This window comes from Gouania willdenowi, chromosome 24, assembly GCF_900634775.1.
Source record: "Gouania willdenowi chromosome 24, fGouWil2.1, whole genome shotgun sequence".
NCBI lineage: Eukaryota > Metazoa > Chordata > Actinopteri > Blenniiformes > Gobiesocidae > Gouania > Gouania willdenowi.
In genome coordinates this window covers 22655917-22672999 of record NC_041066.1, presented here as the reverse complement: position 1 = coordinate 22672999, position 17083 = coordinate 22655917, and the positions used below count along the sequence as shown (strand labels likewise).

The 17083-nt window shown below is 35.7% G+C and overlaps 1 protein-coding gene across 1 annotated transcript in view; it reads left to right on the top strand.

Annotated features, from left to right (window-relative positions):
- Nucleotides 1-16650, top strand: part of usta (uronyl 2-sulfotransferase a) — a 54842-nt gene extending 38192 nt beyond the window's left edge. Inside the window, exons 4-8 of the mRNA XM_028440401.1 lie at nucleotides 4904-4983; nucleotides 5073-5226; nucleotides 13532-13629; nucleotides 13705-13862; nucleotides 14471-16650. Of these exons, the coding sequence (XP_028296202.1) occupies nucleotides 4904-4983; nucleotides 5073-5226; nucleotides 13532-13629; nucleotides 13705-13862; nucleotides 14471-14766 (786 nt within the window). The 3' untranslated portion in view covers nucleotides 14767-16650. The remainder of the gene's footprint in view (nucleotides 1-4903; nucleotides 4984-5072; nucleotides 5227-13531; nucleotides 13630-13704; nucleotides 13863-14470) is intronic.
- Nucleotides 16651-17083: the final 433 nt, after the last annotated feature.

Here is a 17083-nt window from a genome sequence, read left to right as displayed (position 1 = left end):
CCACAAAAAAAAAAGGGAAGGAACTATTGCCGTTGGCCACTGAGACAGAGTTCTGCAGTGATACGTCTTCTAACATGTCTGGTAACACAGCCAACTGTAATCTGAAAAGCTTGTTTTAAACATAACATGTCAAAGTAACAAGAACTACGAGTGCTGCAGACATCTCCTCTTTCCTCCCCTGAACTCTGACTTTAGAGATTGTTTCCCTAATAACGCACTGTGGTCAGGTCATTCCATGTCATTCCAACACATTTTCAGGACATCCCACGCACTTAAGTCTCAAAAAAATTCTAATTTATTTCCCAGTTGTTAAGTGATTAATAAATAGACACAGATGAATACTTTTTGAGATATGGCCAATTTAGTGACTGGTGGAGTATGTGTTGATTTTCTGTTTTTCTTCCATTTTCAGCTTCTAATATCTCAGGAACTACATCACATAATAACTGTGTGGTTCTAAATGTGGTATAGCTCCACCTACTCTCTCAGAATGTACAAAAATATCTGCTATACATCCTATCTGGTGGACATGCCAGTTTGGGTCTGGAACATGTTTGGGCCTAGGGCTGGGCAATAAATCTCCGATTTATTTGAAGAAAAATTAGATTTTTGGTTCGAATTTCGATTTTTGATTTGAATTTCGATTTTCTTTTTTTTTTTAATGCACTTAAAAATGGCTGCAGACATCAGATATATTGTCAAAAGTGTAACTTAATTGCTGTGATTGTCCTCAAGAGTTAAAATGTATAGAACAATTCCCCAAATAAAAAGTAAATGAGACTCTGTCATTCAACAATTTCAAGCTTTAACCCAGGTTTAAGCAAAAGGTCACATGACCTGGCCAATGACGGTCCGTCTCTCCAAACTTACATACTCGGAGCGTTGATACTGTCAAACGCTGTACAGTATATTGTCCTGAGGAATCATTTAAAATAACACATATGGGTCAAATCTTTAGGTCAGAAAGTCCACGGTGTGCCTTTAACATATGTTTTCAAAAATACATGTTTTTCTGATGCAATGGTTTTTTATTTGAATTTTTTTAATTTTATGTTACCATTGAAAATCTAAGAAGACACAGTCATGTTCTTGTTAAACTGCAGTGACTCACATCCTGTGAAGCCTCTACTTATGGTCAGACATTATTAAATATTCTGTTGTATGATGAAAGTAATGGATTACCGGTACTCGCGTTACTTGAATTGAGTTGCTTTTATGGGTACTTTTACTTTTTTGACTAGTATATTTCTAAATATGTCATTTTAAAAGACGTAAAGTCATTTGTTACATTTCTACACGCTAATGTTACTGAGTAGTTTTATTTATTTTTTTGTTTTACATTTATTATTGTTTCTGGTTTGTCTTCGGTTTTTCGCGCCAACTGCCAACTTTAATTCCTCGCGCTGTTTTTAAACTGTACTTGGTGAATAAAAACTTTTCTGATTCTGATCAACGGAGCCTGAAAACTGTTTTATTTTTAATTGAATTTGTTGGTGGTGTTTTATTAAAAAAAAAAAGAATCTCACATTTTGACCAACTTTTTTTTTTTTATACAGATGCCTTTGTGGAAAATAAAATAAAGATTTAATCTCTTCCTTTTTAAGTTTATACATGAGATGTTTACTGTATGCACGGGAACCGTACCAAGATTTATTACCAAGAATAAACATGAAATAACTCTTACTTTGAGTATTATTTAATTGAGCTACTTTTTACATAACAGTACTTCTGCTTGAGTAGGATATTAGGGCTGGACAATATCAAGTGATTCAAGATATATCAAGTTTTCTGTTTTGGCGATTTAGAAAATATAGACAGTATCGCCTAAATCGAGATATATCTATACTGTATTTGGTATAATAATTAGTCAATATTAAGTACTTATTAATGCCTTATTCTGCATGACCTTATTAAACAACCAGTAAGACATTAACTAAGAATTATTAGTTATTAGAAGTAAGGAAGTTGTTGTATATGAATTATGATCTCAAGATGTGATGGACTTAATAAGGTGGTAGTATCACAAGAATAAGGCATTAAAAAGTACTTAATATTGACTAATTACAGTATAAGAGTGAATAGGTGTACCTTAATATAAAGTGTTACCCTATATTTTTTAACTTGTTTTTATTTATACAATTGCAGCACAAATCACATCATACAATAATTTAATATTAATATTTACCATAAAGTGTGGTCATACAGTGTCCTTTACATATTTCTGAGATACATATTTTTATAGCCTATTTTGTTTAAAAATACTCGTTTTAGCAGTCGCTGTTTTTTTCGTTACTGAAAAGCACAGTTGGATGGATTTCTAAATGCGTTCTAACCCAGAACTTCCCCTAACAGAGCCACACTACAGAACTCACTCACACGTGCTGTCCCCTATAGGAGAAAGAGACTAAAGTGACACATATTGGCCAGCTGTTAGTTAATAAATGTGCTTGTGTGGCGTTTTTCATCAGCAAATTCAACCCATAAATGTCTTTCTGCTAAGACTTTATTAAGCTAAAAATAGCAAGATTTATATTGTATATCGTCATTTTGATAAAAAATATTGAGATATGAGTTTTGGTCCATATCGCCCAGCCCTAGTAGGATATATCAGAACTCTTTACACTTCTGGTCGGCTGTTGTCTCTATTTTCTGTCTGTTTATTTGAATGTGTACTCCAGTGTGTGTTTGTGTTGACTCATGTAGCACCAGCCCCGTGTCGCCTAAGTTTAGAGGTGCTGTGGGCTCATCATCATCATCATCATCATCATTGTGGTTCTGGCTGAGGGCAGCAGTTGTTGGACAGGTTTTTTCTTCTTGGCTCCGTCACTGTGTGTTAATGGCTTTGCCCACGGTTGATGTTTTGTGCGCCAAGAATTCCCGGTGCCTTATTTGTGTGGAATTTTGCGAGCCAATGGAGAAGTCGGGGCGTGCTGCAGCGTTTTTAACCCCCAAAACCACATTTTATTTTTTTTTCTGCTGAAAACAAATGTATTAAATAGAGTTGTTGATTGATTTCATTCCAACTCTTGATATTTTATGCTATTATTGGCTGAGAATGTTGGTTTGTGATGTTTTGGTGGCTTCTTACTACATCACTGTTGGCTCCGCCCCTCCTATAAAAACCTAGCATCTGTGGATTGAGTAGTTAGTTAGCATAGCATAGATCACATGTGTCAAACTCGAGGCCCAGGGGACAAATCTGGCCCTTCAGAGCATCCAATAAGGCCCGCATCATTAATCATTGTGTAAATTGTTGTAAAAAGAACTCTTGCAATTTTTCTCAAATTATTCCACAAAATCCCTCAAAATTAAATTAAAAGTGGTCAAAAAAATCAAAGGACATTTAAGTATCTATCACTTATTGCTTTGATATTGTTGATGCCTTCCATACTTTGTCTAATTTGTAAATAGAAGTGGAAATCAAACTGCTCTGTATTTGGCCAATGAGTTTGATTTCTCTGGCATAGATTGTTCTTTGGAAATTTTGTAGAATATTACTGGGCGTGTCTTAACTGCTTCCGAAGCCCCGCCCATAATCAAGACAGTCAGGGTTTATGTACTTTTTTAAAAATGTATTGGAAAGGTACAATGTATTTTGGTTTTTATTGACAATATCAATCACTTTATTGTTAATATTATATATATATATATTTATTTAGAGTGAGAGAGGTCACCGCTGCAGTCTAAACCGTTGGCAGCATACCTAAAGAAAGGGTTGATCTGAGTCAGTAATAATCACAATATAAACTTCTATGAACATTTGCGTCGAAATAATCGGACGTCCACCAAAAATAAGTTTAAAACAATAGATGATTGTATTATTTTAATAAAAATGGCATCTACAAACACTTAACCAACAAATAGCTCATAGTTTTATTATGAATGACCCAGTATTGTTATGATTACTTTTTAATGAAATGCATATACATTTTTTTTTAGGTCAGAAGTGGCTATTTTATAAAAAGTTATAGATAATCTTGGAAACATCTAGGAGCACAAAAAAATGTCAGTAATGTAATTAATGGACAAGGAGTTTTCAGTTCATCTATAGGAAGTAGTTAAAACACTTGGTGTGGTTTTTGAACCTTTGATGAGGAACAGAAAAAGGGAGAGTGAGTGTGTGTGTGTGTGTGTGTGTGTGTGTGTGTGGTGGGGGTGGGTGGGGGGCGTCTGCAGGTATGCGTGGAATCTGCGTTTCTTCTTTACTTTCTCCCTGTAGCGCTGCCTGGTTATTGAGGAGGAGCTGACTAAACACACACACACACACCTGCTAAATTCATTCAGTGTCTGCACAGTCACAGACGTGTGTGTGTGTGTAGAGGGGGGATTACAAACGCCATACGTAGATTTTCTTCTATTTGGTGTGACAATAGTAGTTTTCTGAGATAAATTAGGTTGATTTTCTTTGCCAGTAGGTGGATTCCACAGTGTACAGTAAGTGGAAATGTACTGAGTTATAGAGAAGAAGGAGGCTGTGAAGCCAACGTATGACTGGTGCCTCAGATTAACGACCCTGTGTACATAAACAAGTATACGTATTACGCTGACTGTCCAAATAGAGCTGCTAAGATGTAACTGGCACACATAGAACGTGTATAAGAGCCTCACATTCACCCGCTCACTCTCAGATGATCACTGCCTCTATAACGGCTGACATGTTTCATATAAAGAGGACTGACATGATAAATACATTAAAGTTAAATACAGTTTTGGGCTTCAAATCAATTCAAAAATGGCCCCAAAATGCAATTTTAGCCCCAGTCGACAAAGTTTTTCTCTAAGCCAAGTTTTTTGTCTCTAAGGTAGTCATCTGGCCTCGAGGAAAACATGCAAATTCCCACAGAAAACCAACAATCTCCTGGGTTTTAAATTGTGTCCTAATTTCTGTTTTTTTATCTTCCAGGTTGATCTTATGAACAACATCAGCAGCATCCCTCAGCCTTTCCTCTTCACACGACATGTTCACTTCCTCAACTTCACCAGGTGCCCATCCACTTATTTACTGTTACCCACGGTTCTAGTTGTCTGTATTTGATCTATATCTGATCTTTATGTGTATTTTTTAATCATAGGTTCAGAATAGAACAGCCCGTCTACATCAACATCGTCAGAGACCCAATCAACCGCTTCCTCTCAAACTATTTCTTCCGTCGTTTTGGAGACTGGAGAGGAGAACAGAACCATCAGATCAGAACGCCAGGGATGAAAGATGATGAAAGATACCTGGTAGGAGTTTATATATATATAGACATACAGCAGATAGTTCAATGTCTTTGGCTTTAGGATTGACATCAAAGGTTTATCAGGATTTACACTTTTTCTTCTTCTTTCTTCTTTCTTTCTCTTTTTTTCCTTCTCCATCTTCTTCTTCCTCTTCTTCTTTCTTTGTCTTTCTATTCTCCTTCTCTCTTTGTTGTTGTTGTTCTTCTTCTTCTTCTTCTTCTTCTTCCTTTTCCTCTTGCTCTTTCTTTGTCTTCCTCTTCTTCTTCTCTCTTTGTTCTTCTTCTTCAATCTTTGTTATCCTTTCTTCTTTATTTCTCTCCTTTCTTCTTCTTCTTCTTGTTCTTCCTTCTCTCTTCTGTCTTCTCTCTTCTTCGTCTTACTCTTCTTCTTTTTCTTTCTTTGTCTTTCTATTCTCCTTCTCTCTTTGTTGTTGTTGTTGTTCTTCTTCTTCCTCTTGTTCCTCTTCCTCTTCTTGTTCTTCTTGCTCTTTCTTCTTCTTCTTCTTCTTCTTCTTCCTTTTCCTCTTGCTCTTTCTTTGTCTACCTCTTCTTCTCTCTTTAAATAAAGGATAACAAAGAAAGCTTTGTTATCCTTTATTCTTGTTCTTCCTTCTCTCTTCTTCCTTCTCTCTTCTCCGTTTTCCTCTTCTTCTTTTTCTTTCTTTGTCTTCCTCTTCTTCTTCTTCTCTCTTTGCTCTTCTTTCATCCTTTCTTTCTTTATTTGTCTTCTGGCTTCTTCTTCTTTTAATTCTTCCTTCTCTTCTTTCTTCTCTTGTTTGTCGTCTTCTCTCTTCTTTCTCTTCTTTCTCCTCCTTCTATGTAATGCTTTCATGTTTCTTGCCTAGAGACACATTTGAAATCAATTTATTAATAAGTTCAACTCCCTTGAAGTAACTTTCACGTGTGGTTTTTCTGATGCATGATGGGTAATTTTAAGCTGAGGCACCCTGTTGGTAACCCAATCTTTCAAGCTTCATCCCAACTCCAATTAGAGACCCCGATCCACAACATCTGAAGTGTGCTTCTTCACAGAGATGTTTATCCCTGTGGCATCACATTCACATTTTACAGCACATCATTACTTTTTCAGCCTTACTGCCACCGTAGAAGTCAGGTAAATACAGTTTAGGTTGATAACGTGGATTGATCTATTGTAGGGATGGGCCACATTATCAGCGTTAATGTCAGCATTTAGAATAATGATTGATCTAAGCATCAATATTGTCTGTGGTTTTTAGTCACTTTGTGTGTATTTGTTGTAATTGTGTGTATTTTTCTGTTATTTTCTGCATTTATGTTGTTGTTCTATGCGTTTTTGGGGTCACTTTCTGTATTTTGCTTGCAGTTTTCTGTATTTTTCTGTCATTTTGTGTAATTTTGTTTACAGTTTGTGTCTTTGAAGCTATTCTGTCATGTGTTTTTTGTGTTTTCATTGTCATTTTGTGTATTTTTGGAATTTTTTTGTGTATTTTGCTTTCAATTTGTGTGTTTTTTTTTTTGTTATTTTATGTATTATGTAAGTCTTTATTATCCTTCCAACTTCTTGAAATACAATTTGTTTTAAAAATTTAAAATGAGGGGCCACATGTGGCCCCCAGGACGCTGGTTGTCTGTGTCTGATCTATCGTGTAGTCGGAACATTTGAGAAGACGAAAAAGCTAAAAGAGAAAAGTATACAGTAGTGATCGGAGGTTGAACTAAAGTTAGCATGGAAACATTGGTTAGAACCAGGGATGTAAGCACATGTTCTCTACAGTCATTCCTTCCACACGCAGAGCTGAGAGGGGGCGGAGCTTAGCGGCTAACAGCAGCAGCAGTGAATGTCATTCTGGCCTGAGTCTGACTGGCTGTAATTAAGTATTGCACTGCGATCCCTGGAGTTGTGGACCATGTGAGTTGAGTTATTAAAGTATGCGGACCGAGGGGGCCCCTCGCTACAGTTAAAGGGGGGGGAACTAAGGCTGTGTGCTGTGGACTGGTTTACCTGTGACTGTGTGTGTGTGTGTGTTTGTTTGTGTGTTCATTTAACCCAAGGAACTTTCCTAAACATTCTGAAAGGCTCAGTTTTTTTTCATTCAGAGTGAGATTTAGTCGTTAGGACCTTACATCGCTAACTTTCGGAAATAAGCATGGTGTAAATGTGTGCGGTGAAAAACAAACATCTCAAACAGCTGCACAAAATGTAAAAGCTATGGAAGAAAGTAACGTATTTAGACGAATGAAAAACACTTGGCTGGGCTTTCAGAAAAGTATTGTCACGTGGCGTAAAATGTTCAAACGAGCAAACGGCAGAGAACAGAAAAGCTACATCATGGTTTACACATGCAGATCTAACAATATAAAGCAGCGGTCTGTAAACTCTACTCTCAAAGGAGCCGTTTTGCCTCATCTTACCTGGATTCCTGGAAGTCCTTCCAGAGCCAAAAAAAATACCTTCTCAATGAAGAAAATATAGTGTATAAAATTCTGTACTTGGTTTAAAATATATTGAATACTATCTAAACAATATTTTTTTTTTGTAGTTGATGTATTTATAGGGCTACAAAAAAATAACTTGACTTTGACAACACATGCTCTTGTCCGTCAACACTAACACGCTAATTTCTTGCAACATATCAAGCATGCATATTAGGCTGGCATGTTGGCAGTTAATTCAATCTTTCCCCACACAAATAAAAGCTCTATTTTCTTCCAAAATAGTCTTTTTGTTAGTTTAGTTATTATAGCAGGGATTTAAAACTTAAGCTTAACCACTGTAGATGTTTTAGGAGGTGAAGTAGTGAGGTGTCAGAGTTTATTGCACGTGTGATTTATTTTTAGGGCTACAAATTGTTATATTATGATTTTATTTGGTGTGAATGTCATGTATCAATAATATCCCCGTAATAATATAACAATTTATTATTTTAATATTTTTTATAGCTATAGGGAGCCATTGCATAAGAATCAAAGAGCCACATGAGGCTCCAGAGTGACAGGTTGCAGACCACTGATATAAGGTATTACTGTAAGTAGTTGAAAATATCTCTCGTCCACATACAGTATTTGCTATTTTCCCATGCTTTCATTACATAATGACAGTTATATTTAATGATAGAAAATTGTTCAAAGAAGTCCTGCAATTTTCCTCCAATTATTTCACTAAATGTCCCCAAATTAAATAAAAATTTGTCACAAAACCAATGACGTTTATCATTTAATATTTGAATGTTGTCGTTGCCATTTGTACGTGGAAGTGTAAACCAAACAGTTCCACACCCTGAGTCGTAAAAAGGACATGTTTTGCGGCTCATAAAAAACCTGCTAATCAGCTCAGTTTTAATTCAATATTAGCTTGATTTTTTAATTATTAATTTATTTTTTAATCTGTATTTCAGGGTTGGGGTCAATTATAATTGTAATCGCGTAATTGATCATTCAAATAATTTGTTGCTGTCATAATTGTAATTTCAGATAATTGACTTTGTATTTGTAATTGCCATGAAAATTCTATAAGAATTGTCAAATATAATTGAATGCAAAATTGTGGAACCATGTTACAGTTTTATGTAGTTCTACACATATGTAGTTAATAATTATTAAATAATGATTCATATCAAGCTTTCCCACCATCTACCATTTAAAAAACATTGAAATCTAGGGGTACACTGACACACGCCCACACCATAAATATTAAAACCTATATTTTCATTGATTATGAAGCCTAACAATGAAACCAATAGATAGGAAATAAATCAGATGATAGGTATTTGTTTTTAGTGTATTTTACAGCTGATTTAGGACCCGTTAGCATTAGAGATGCTAACAGAAAGCTAACACAAGAGGAAGGTTAACTTTTATTAGGTTATGTATTTCAGGCTCAGTAATTATAATTCAACTTTAGTAATTGAGAACATAATTGTAATTGACTTTCTGAAAGTAATTTTTTTTTGTAATTTAATTCTAATTAGGAAAAATGCTGGTAGCTAAACGTAATTGAATTGTAATTGAACATGGATAATTGAAGACGTGGTTGTAACTGAAAAATGTAATTGACCCCAACCCTGTCTGTGACATTTGAGTTCAGACAATATCTTTACGTGTATTTCTTTCAGTACTCTCTCCCCGTCCATGAATGTGTCCCCTGCCTGGTGTGTATTAGCCCCGCCCACTCTGAGCTGAGGTGTCAATGAAAGAACACTGTCAGGGAACCTGATGCACGTGTTACTGAGAAATTCCTGTGGTCGCCTCAGATTTTCCGTCAGTCCCCCCACACACACACACACACACACACCCCAACGTTTTACATATACAATATACAAAGGTGCTGAAGGAAACTCATAACTGGTGGAGGGGGATTCCCACAGCTCCTCGTTTGAATCATCAGTTAGTTAATTTGACGTTCTCAAAAAGTAACGCAACGACACTCGGACTCAAATATATGTGTGCGTGATGAGAGAGGATTGACTAAGTGTGTGAGACGTGTCATAGCTTGTCCTGTCATTAGCAACAACAGAGCAGCGAGAAGTCTCCCAGGACTGTTTGCCTAAGGGACAACCGCCGAAATACATATTCCTGCAGGTCACATCCTTCGCTTGTGTTTAATCTGCTTTTAACTTGTATTTTTCGAAGAGAAAATAGTTCAAATTATCTGTAATCGGTCCAATTTTATGCAGCCCCCAAAGTAAATGCACAAAATAGACCCAAAAACACACGAAATGACATAAAAATACAAAAAAAAACTACGTAAAACAGCAAACATGCACAAAATGAAAAGAGAGTACACACACGACAACAAGTATACACAAAAGTAACAGGAAAACACACAAGATGACAACAGAAATACACAAAATGACTCCAAAAGCACACAAATCGACATAAAAATACAAACAAAACTACAGCAAACATGGACAAAATTATTCAAACAATCATAATAATGTTATACAAAAATATAAAAGAGAGAACAAAAATATGCAAATTTTACCCAAAAGCACACAAGATGACTTCACGTATACCCGTAAATAACAGGAAAACACACAAAACAGACACAGAAAAATATACAAAATGACAAAACTTCACAAAATAAACAAAGATGTAAAAAATGACATCAAAAATTCACAACACAAGAAAAAAATATCTAAAATGACAAACACAAAACAAGCAAAAATACACAAAATGCGCTAAATAATAAACAAAATGACCACCAAACTTCACAATATAAGCAAAAAATACACAAAATAACTTCAGAAACACACAAAACAACAGCAACAATAATACACAACCATTTGTTCTTCCCTGTATTATTGCTCAGATTGATAATATGGCCCTTGGATCAGATAATCACATTTTTGCAGCTTCCGCTTTGATAAAAGTGATAAAAGTTGCCCATTTCTGTGATAAATAACAAAATCAACATGTTTATATGTATATATATATAATCCAGAAACTGGATTCTGGCTTTAAATCTCTGGTGAAAATGACCACACATACACTTTAATTAACAACCAGCTGCACTGTATCAACATAAGCTCATTTTGGCTTTTACTCTCATTAGGATCACATGATGATTAGGATTGGGGACAGCATGTGTCACTAAATTATACGTGGCCTTGGTACCACATGTGTGTGTGTGTCTGTGTAAGCAAAGGCTACTGTTTTAGTAATAATAAGGAATTTACCATCATCTTATTTATTTACAGTATATTTGAGGTCAATATCCCCAAAGCCCAGATCCAATTAGGCCGTACAGCCAGACTCACATATTTGGTTTTATTATTTACCTTTAGTCACTTTCTATGTTGCATTTTCTTTGTAATACACAGTGGATATCCTGTTTTTAAATGTAGTCAGTTTACATATAATACAGTATATTCTTCATAATAAACTCTTGAAGTGACACAGAAAGCATGAAAGCAGCAGGAGGTCGAGAAAAATGACTTTTATCACAGCGAGAGCCACAAATGTGTCATTTTATCTGATCTGAGGATTTTTAGTTTTGTGATTTTGTGTATATTTTGAGTCAGTTTGTATATTTCTCTGTCATTTTTGTTGTTTCATGTGTGTGTATTAGTGTAATTTTGTGTATCGTTATTGTCATTTTATGTGTTTTTGGCATATGTTGAGTGTTTTGTTGTCATTTTGTGCATTTTTTTGTCATTCTTTGTATTTTTGGTTGTCGTTTTGTGTGTCATGGCAGTCAGTTGGTGTATTTTTGTTGTCATTTAGTATTATTTTAGTCATCTTTGTGCATTTTTCTGTAACTTCTGTTGTTTTGTGTGTCATTTAGTGTTATTTTATGTTGCCCATGTCTGCTCTAGCTCTCATCAAGTGAGCCCACAAAGTATGACAGTTGATCAGCTGTTCCCTTTGAGCTTGTGTTGACATTTGTGAATGTGGTTTATTATATTTAGAATTTTCTTTGATCTAGTTGGAGTGAAAAAAAAAAAAAAAAATCTTTTATTAACAGCCAGCTGCAAACATCTGCTTAGTTTGGCTTTCTTTTCGCTCATTAGAACAATGGACGGCATGTGTGAGTAAATCCTACGTGGCCATTTGACCATGAGTGTAATAGAGAGCGACACACAGAGCAAGAGAGAACCATAGTAGAGAAAAATGTAGCTGTTAAATGCAATATTTTCACCCAGGTCATTAATAAAACTTTAATAAATATAGATATTATTAGTTTCTGAGTAGTGTTTGATATAAATCTCACCCAGGCCTAGTTTAAGATGCTTAATTTAATTTAGTTAACATTTTAATGTGTTGTTTAATTTGTGTTTTTTGGTTTTACGTAGAAACACACACACATAAACTACAAATAATTTTGACATTATGCCATATAATACAAAATGAATAAAGTGTAAAATATTCAGTGATTGCATGACAAATTGGACTATTTTATTTCATTTCATTTCCTCGTTCCTTGTTTATATCTGTATTATATTTGTACATTTGTATTATTACTGTTGTCTTTTTTATTTAATTAAATCTTTTTATATTTAATTTATTTCTACTGTGTGCACTTGTATTTAATCCTTATTTAATTAGCAGTCTTTCACTTAATTATATATGTTTTCTTTCTTTGTTTAGTGTCAATTCTTTTCATTTGTCATACAGTATTTCCCAAGCCTCTCTGACAAAGTGATTTCCCCCTTAAATTATTTCTGATTCTGATTATAAAAGATGATTATTCAGTTTTTTTTGTTCAAATGGAAAACTAAAAACCTGAAAACCACAATGTATTATAGAATTTGACTTGTCACCCCTTATTTAACGTCAAGTTTGCTTTTACCAGGTAAATCTAGGTCAAAACAGTCACATGAACGTGGTGTATTTACCGGTAATGTAATTCACAATAACTGTTGTTATCGAAGGCTTATTACTGCTGCCTCCTGCTGGTTTAAAAATACAGTTTTGTGCAACATGACCTCAGTGTCACCTTCTTTGCTCTGAAAACGTGGCCCCAGTTGTCCCATTGTAGAGATTTAGATCACTAATTACTCTGCATTCCACTGATTGTAACTGGAAACCATTGTGGAGATAAGCAGTGTTTCTGACTGTAAAGTGTGCAGACAGGAGCTCTAATAGAGTTATGTGTTATATATGGGTGATAATATCACCAAAAGGTCCAACAACTTGTAAAAAGGAAAGGAAAACGCCCTCAGAAGTATCACTTCCACTCTGTGTTTCTGTTTTATGCTTCCAGATTTAACGTCTTCCACACTCTGCTTCTTTGACTCTCTAACGGTGTTTAAGGAGACGGTGAAACTAAACACTGACTCCTCTTTCTTTTGTTTTTATTGATTCTTTTAACAATATCCAGGCTATACGTTATTAATTCCAGTCCCTGCAGGATCTATACTTTAAATATCCTTGGTTTTGTGACCCATGTTGATTACATTTTGTCAAAGGTTTTGCAGGATTTTGCAAAAAAATTTAGAGTTCTTTCAAAGAAATTTGAGATTCAAAATGTGATATAATCATGGGAAAACTGTGGAGTTTATTGAATTTGTGTATCTACAACTGAAATAGTTGATATTTTCCTCGACGTCATCTTTTACATTCTCCTGCGGCCCAAATTGGACACTCTTCAAGGCCATGTTTGGCCCCCGGGCCTTAAGTTTGACACGTGTGCATTACAATATGATTGACAGCAGCTGAGGTCATCAGGAAAAGTTAGGACTGAATAGAATTGAGGTAATTTGAAGACAAACACCTCCATCTAGTGGTGGGAATGAGTTTTTCATGCCTTTGCATTACTTTTAATACAGGCTAATGATAACTGTGAGTTTATTTACATGTTAATTAAAAATGTATATTTGTGATTTCAGGATATCAACGTTTGCATCCTGGAGAATTACCCCGAGTGTTCCAACCCACGGGTTTTCTACATCATTCCTTACTTCTGTGGACAGCATCCTCAGTGCAGGTAGAAATACACATCTACTGTGCACAGCTCAAACATGGCTGTAAGAATGAACCTGTTGGTGTGGTCCTCCCACAGAGAACCAGGAGTGTGGGCTTTGGAGAGGGCCAAGCAGAACGTGCTGGACAACTATCTCCTGGTTGGAATCCTGGAGGAGTTGGAGGATGTGTTGCTCATGTTGGAGAGGCTTTTACCTCATTACTTTACGGGCGTACTCAACATCTACAAAAGTCCTGGTAAGAAGAAAACACAAAAAATATGTTTAAATAATGAAATAAACCTCGAAAAGAAAAGCAGCGTCATGTTAATACTATTGCTAGGTTAATTATTAGGCCAATGCTAATGTTATGTTAATATTAATGCTAGGTAAGTGTTGATGTTCATGTTAATGTTAGGTTAATGCTAGCCTAATGCTTAAATTAAGTGATTCTAGCTAATGCTAATGATAGGCCAATACTGGCTTATGCTAGGGTAATGCTAACACTAGGGCATCCTCACTTGCATTTTTTTCAGGAAATGCAAATATGAAAAAAAAAAAAAAAAACATATATATATATATATATTCCCTATAGGGCTACATTGTATATGACATTACATGATTATGTTTTTTAAGTGTGCAGGAATAGGGGGGTACATGGCTTCAGGGTAAAAGTCTGAAGGGGTAAAGGTGTGAAAAGTTGGGGAACCACTGAATTATGTGATTACAATTATAACTGACCCCAACCCTGGTTCTCTCTGAGGAAAAAAAACCCCCCCAAAGCTGATTGTGAATTAGTATGTAAATCATATATAGATAAAATAAAATGTTTATTTGGTGTAATTGTTGTTATTTGTCTCCAAACAGACTACAAGAAAATGGGGAACATGACGGGGACGGTGCGTAAACACACACCCACTCTGGAGGCGCTGCAGGTTCTCTACCACCGCATGCGCTACGAGTACGACTTCTACAACTTCATCCGGGATCAGTTTCATCTCATGAAGAGAAAAATCGGATTAAAGTCCGTCTCCCAGCCTCCCGCCTATTCCCCGGCTTTCCTTCGGGACCTGTCCCGTCGGACCCCGGAGCCCCTGAATGAGAACGAGGAGCTGGACACGGAAGACCTGGAGGATGCTAACAGCTGGCTAGTTAAGCCTTAGACACATCCAAAGAACAGAAGAAGAAGAAGAAAAAAAAAGCTGGAATTGAATGAAGCTTTTCCCATTTTTCAGCATTATGGGATGAACAGGTCCAGACACAGAGGGTTCGATTCCCTTCCCTAAAGCCTGAGCTCTGAGAACTAAAGGCCTCAGTGGGGGAAAATAGGGCTTTATTTAAAGATTGTCCATGGAGGATATGATATAGGGTCATGTCTTTAATCTCCAGGTGAGATTATTGTAAGATTAGCTTGAAATTGACAAAAAATGCTCCGTCTTCAAAGAGCCAAAAGAAGAAGAAGTCGAAAATTTTACTCTGGAGTGCAGTAAGAGATTCTGTTACTGTGTGACGAAAAGATGGACGAGCTGCGACACAGTCGACTCCGTGTCGCAGTAGCTGTTGATCGACATTTTTATTTTGTTCAAGTTAAACTACGAGCACTCGTTTATGAATTCAAAGAATTCCTTTGTGCGTGTGTGATTGAGTTTGACTTAATCTGCTGTGTGTTCTGCTCTGGATCCATCATTAGTGGAGTGGATACGTGTTATATATATAACATGGTTATAACATGGGTTGTGATTCGCGCTAAAAGCATGTACGGAGCTGCTTTTACCGTCCAAAGTGTTCAGACTTAGGCTGTGTTCGAAATGTCACGCTAACGTAAATGAGTGTGTGGTGTGTTCACATTATTAATATGAAACAATTGAGTGCGCGAGAAATACCCAGATGTATTATGGAAAGCCATTTTAACGTTTAATAGATAGTGGTACTTGTAATTGTAGATATCTATCATTCAGTTTTGACATGTTGTATTTCCAAGTTCACATATCCATAATGTAGTTTTGAGTAGTTGCAATTCTAATGATTGATATCTACAATTATATTCTCACTAGTGGAAATCTATATTGTAGATATCTGAAAGGAAATGTCCCATTGACTTCCATTCAAATTAAATTTCAGATATCTACAATTTAATTCGACGTGTTACAATTCCAAGGCCACATGCCACATTATATCATTTTTTTTTTACGAGTCATAATGTTAATTGTAGATATCTACAATTGTTCTTACATTTCAGATATCATAAATTAAATTACTGATATGTCAGTTTGGAATTGTATAAGGTGAGAATATAATTGTTACTAGTAACAACTTTATTTTATATATCTACGGTTCCTTTTATAACTAGTCAGAATTGAATTATAGATATAAAAAAAAGAGAGACTTTCCACTTATTAAAACAACATATTCGATTAAATGTTCCAATGGTTTGCTGTATGGGGACATTTTAAGTATGCACAGTGAGCACACTAGTCATACTCAACCGTCCCATGATGCATTGCGAGCGGAATGTAAAATGGTGCTGGGACCGGCTTCAAGCTAAAAATCAAACATCCCCTTTTCAAAATAAAAGCATCTCTTCTTGTCATCCATTAATTTTTTTTTAACCTTTTGTAAATAGGGCTCTTATTTTGAAGTTAACTGGACGTTTTGTCAGTAGTAAATGGAGGGACTGTGAAAATCTCCAAATGAGATGTTTTCTCAGGTTTTATGGATGAAATGAGCACATGTTGATATTCTACTTGGTCACTTTATCGCTTAAAATGTTTTCAGAACTTTCAAAGTAAAGGTGGAGCATCAACAGAGATGTTTAGCCTCAGTGTGATTCAGGTTTTTGTCGTCGTAGGTTCCAAATGCATCTTGGGAAACTTGGAAGTATACTTCAGTGGGAACCCTCATCATCCTAACCGTACCAATAATATATAGTGGACCAGATGCCTTCAAGAAACTAAGAATATTTTCTGTACAATTTGAGCTCATTTTGCTTATTTTTACCCTTTTTCTGCAACTTACACCAAACTCGCCATATTTTAACCTATTTTCATCACTTTTTCTTGTCATATTTTTGCTTCTTTTAATGCATTTTTACTACATTGCTCCCATTTGTGCCACTTCTCCATCAAATTCCAATGCCTTTTCTGCACATTTTTACCAGTTTCCAGACATTTTCAGCACTTATAAACCCTTTCCACCACCTTTTCCACCTAATGTTGCATATGTCAACCCATTATTGTCACTTTTAACCGATTTTCACCATATTTCATGCTTATTTTCAATTCAACCACAGTCGTGATTTGTCATTTGTAGTGTATTGTACGTTAGTGTGACATTTCCAACACAGCCATGGTGAGCCAAACGCCAACGTTAACGTACGCTGCACTTTTATGTGGAGTGACATTTCCAGAGCTTCTGGAAAACATGAGGGATTTGGTCACAACTGGAGGCTAATCGGTCGCTAACGTTTAGCTTCAGTTTTTT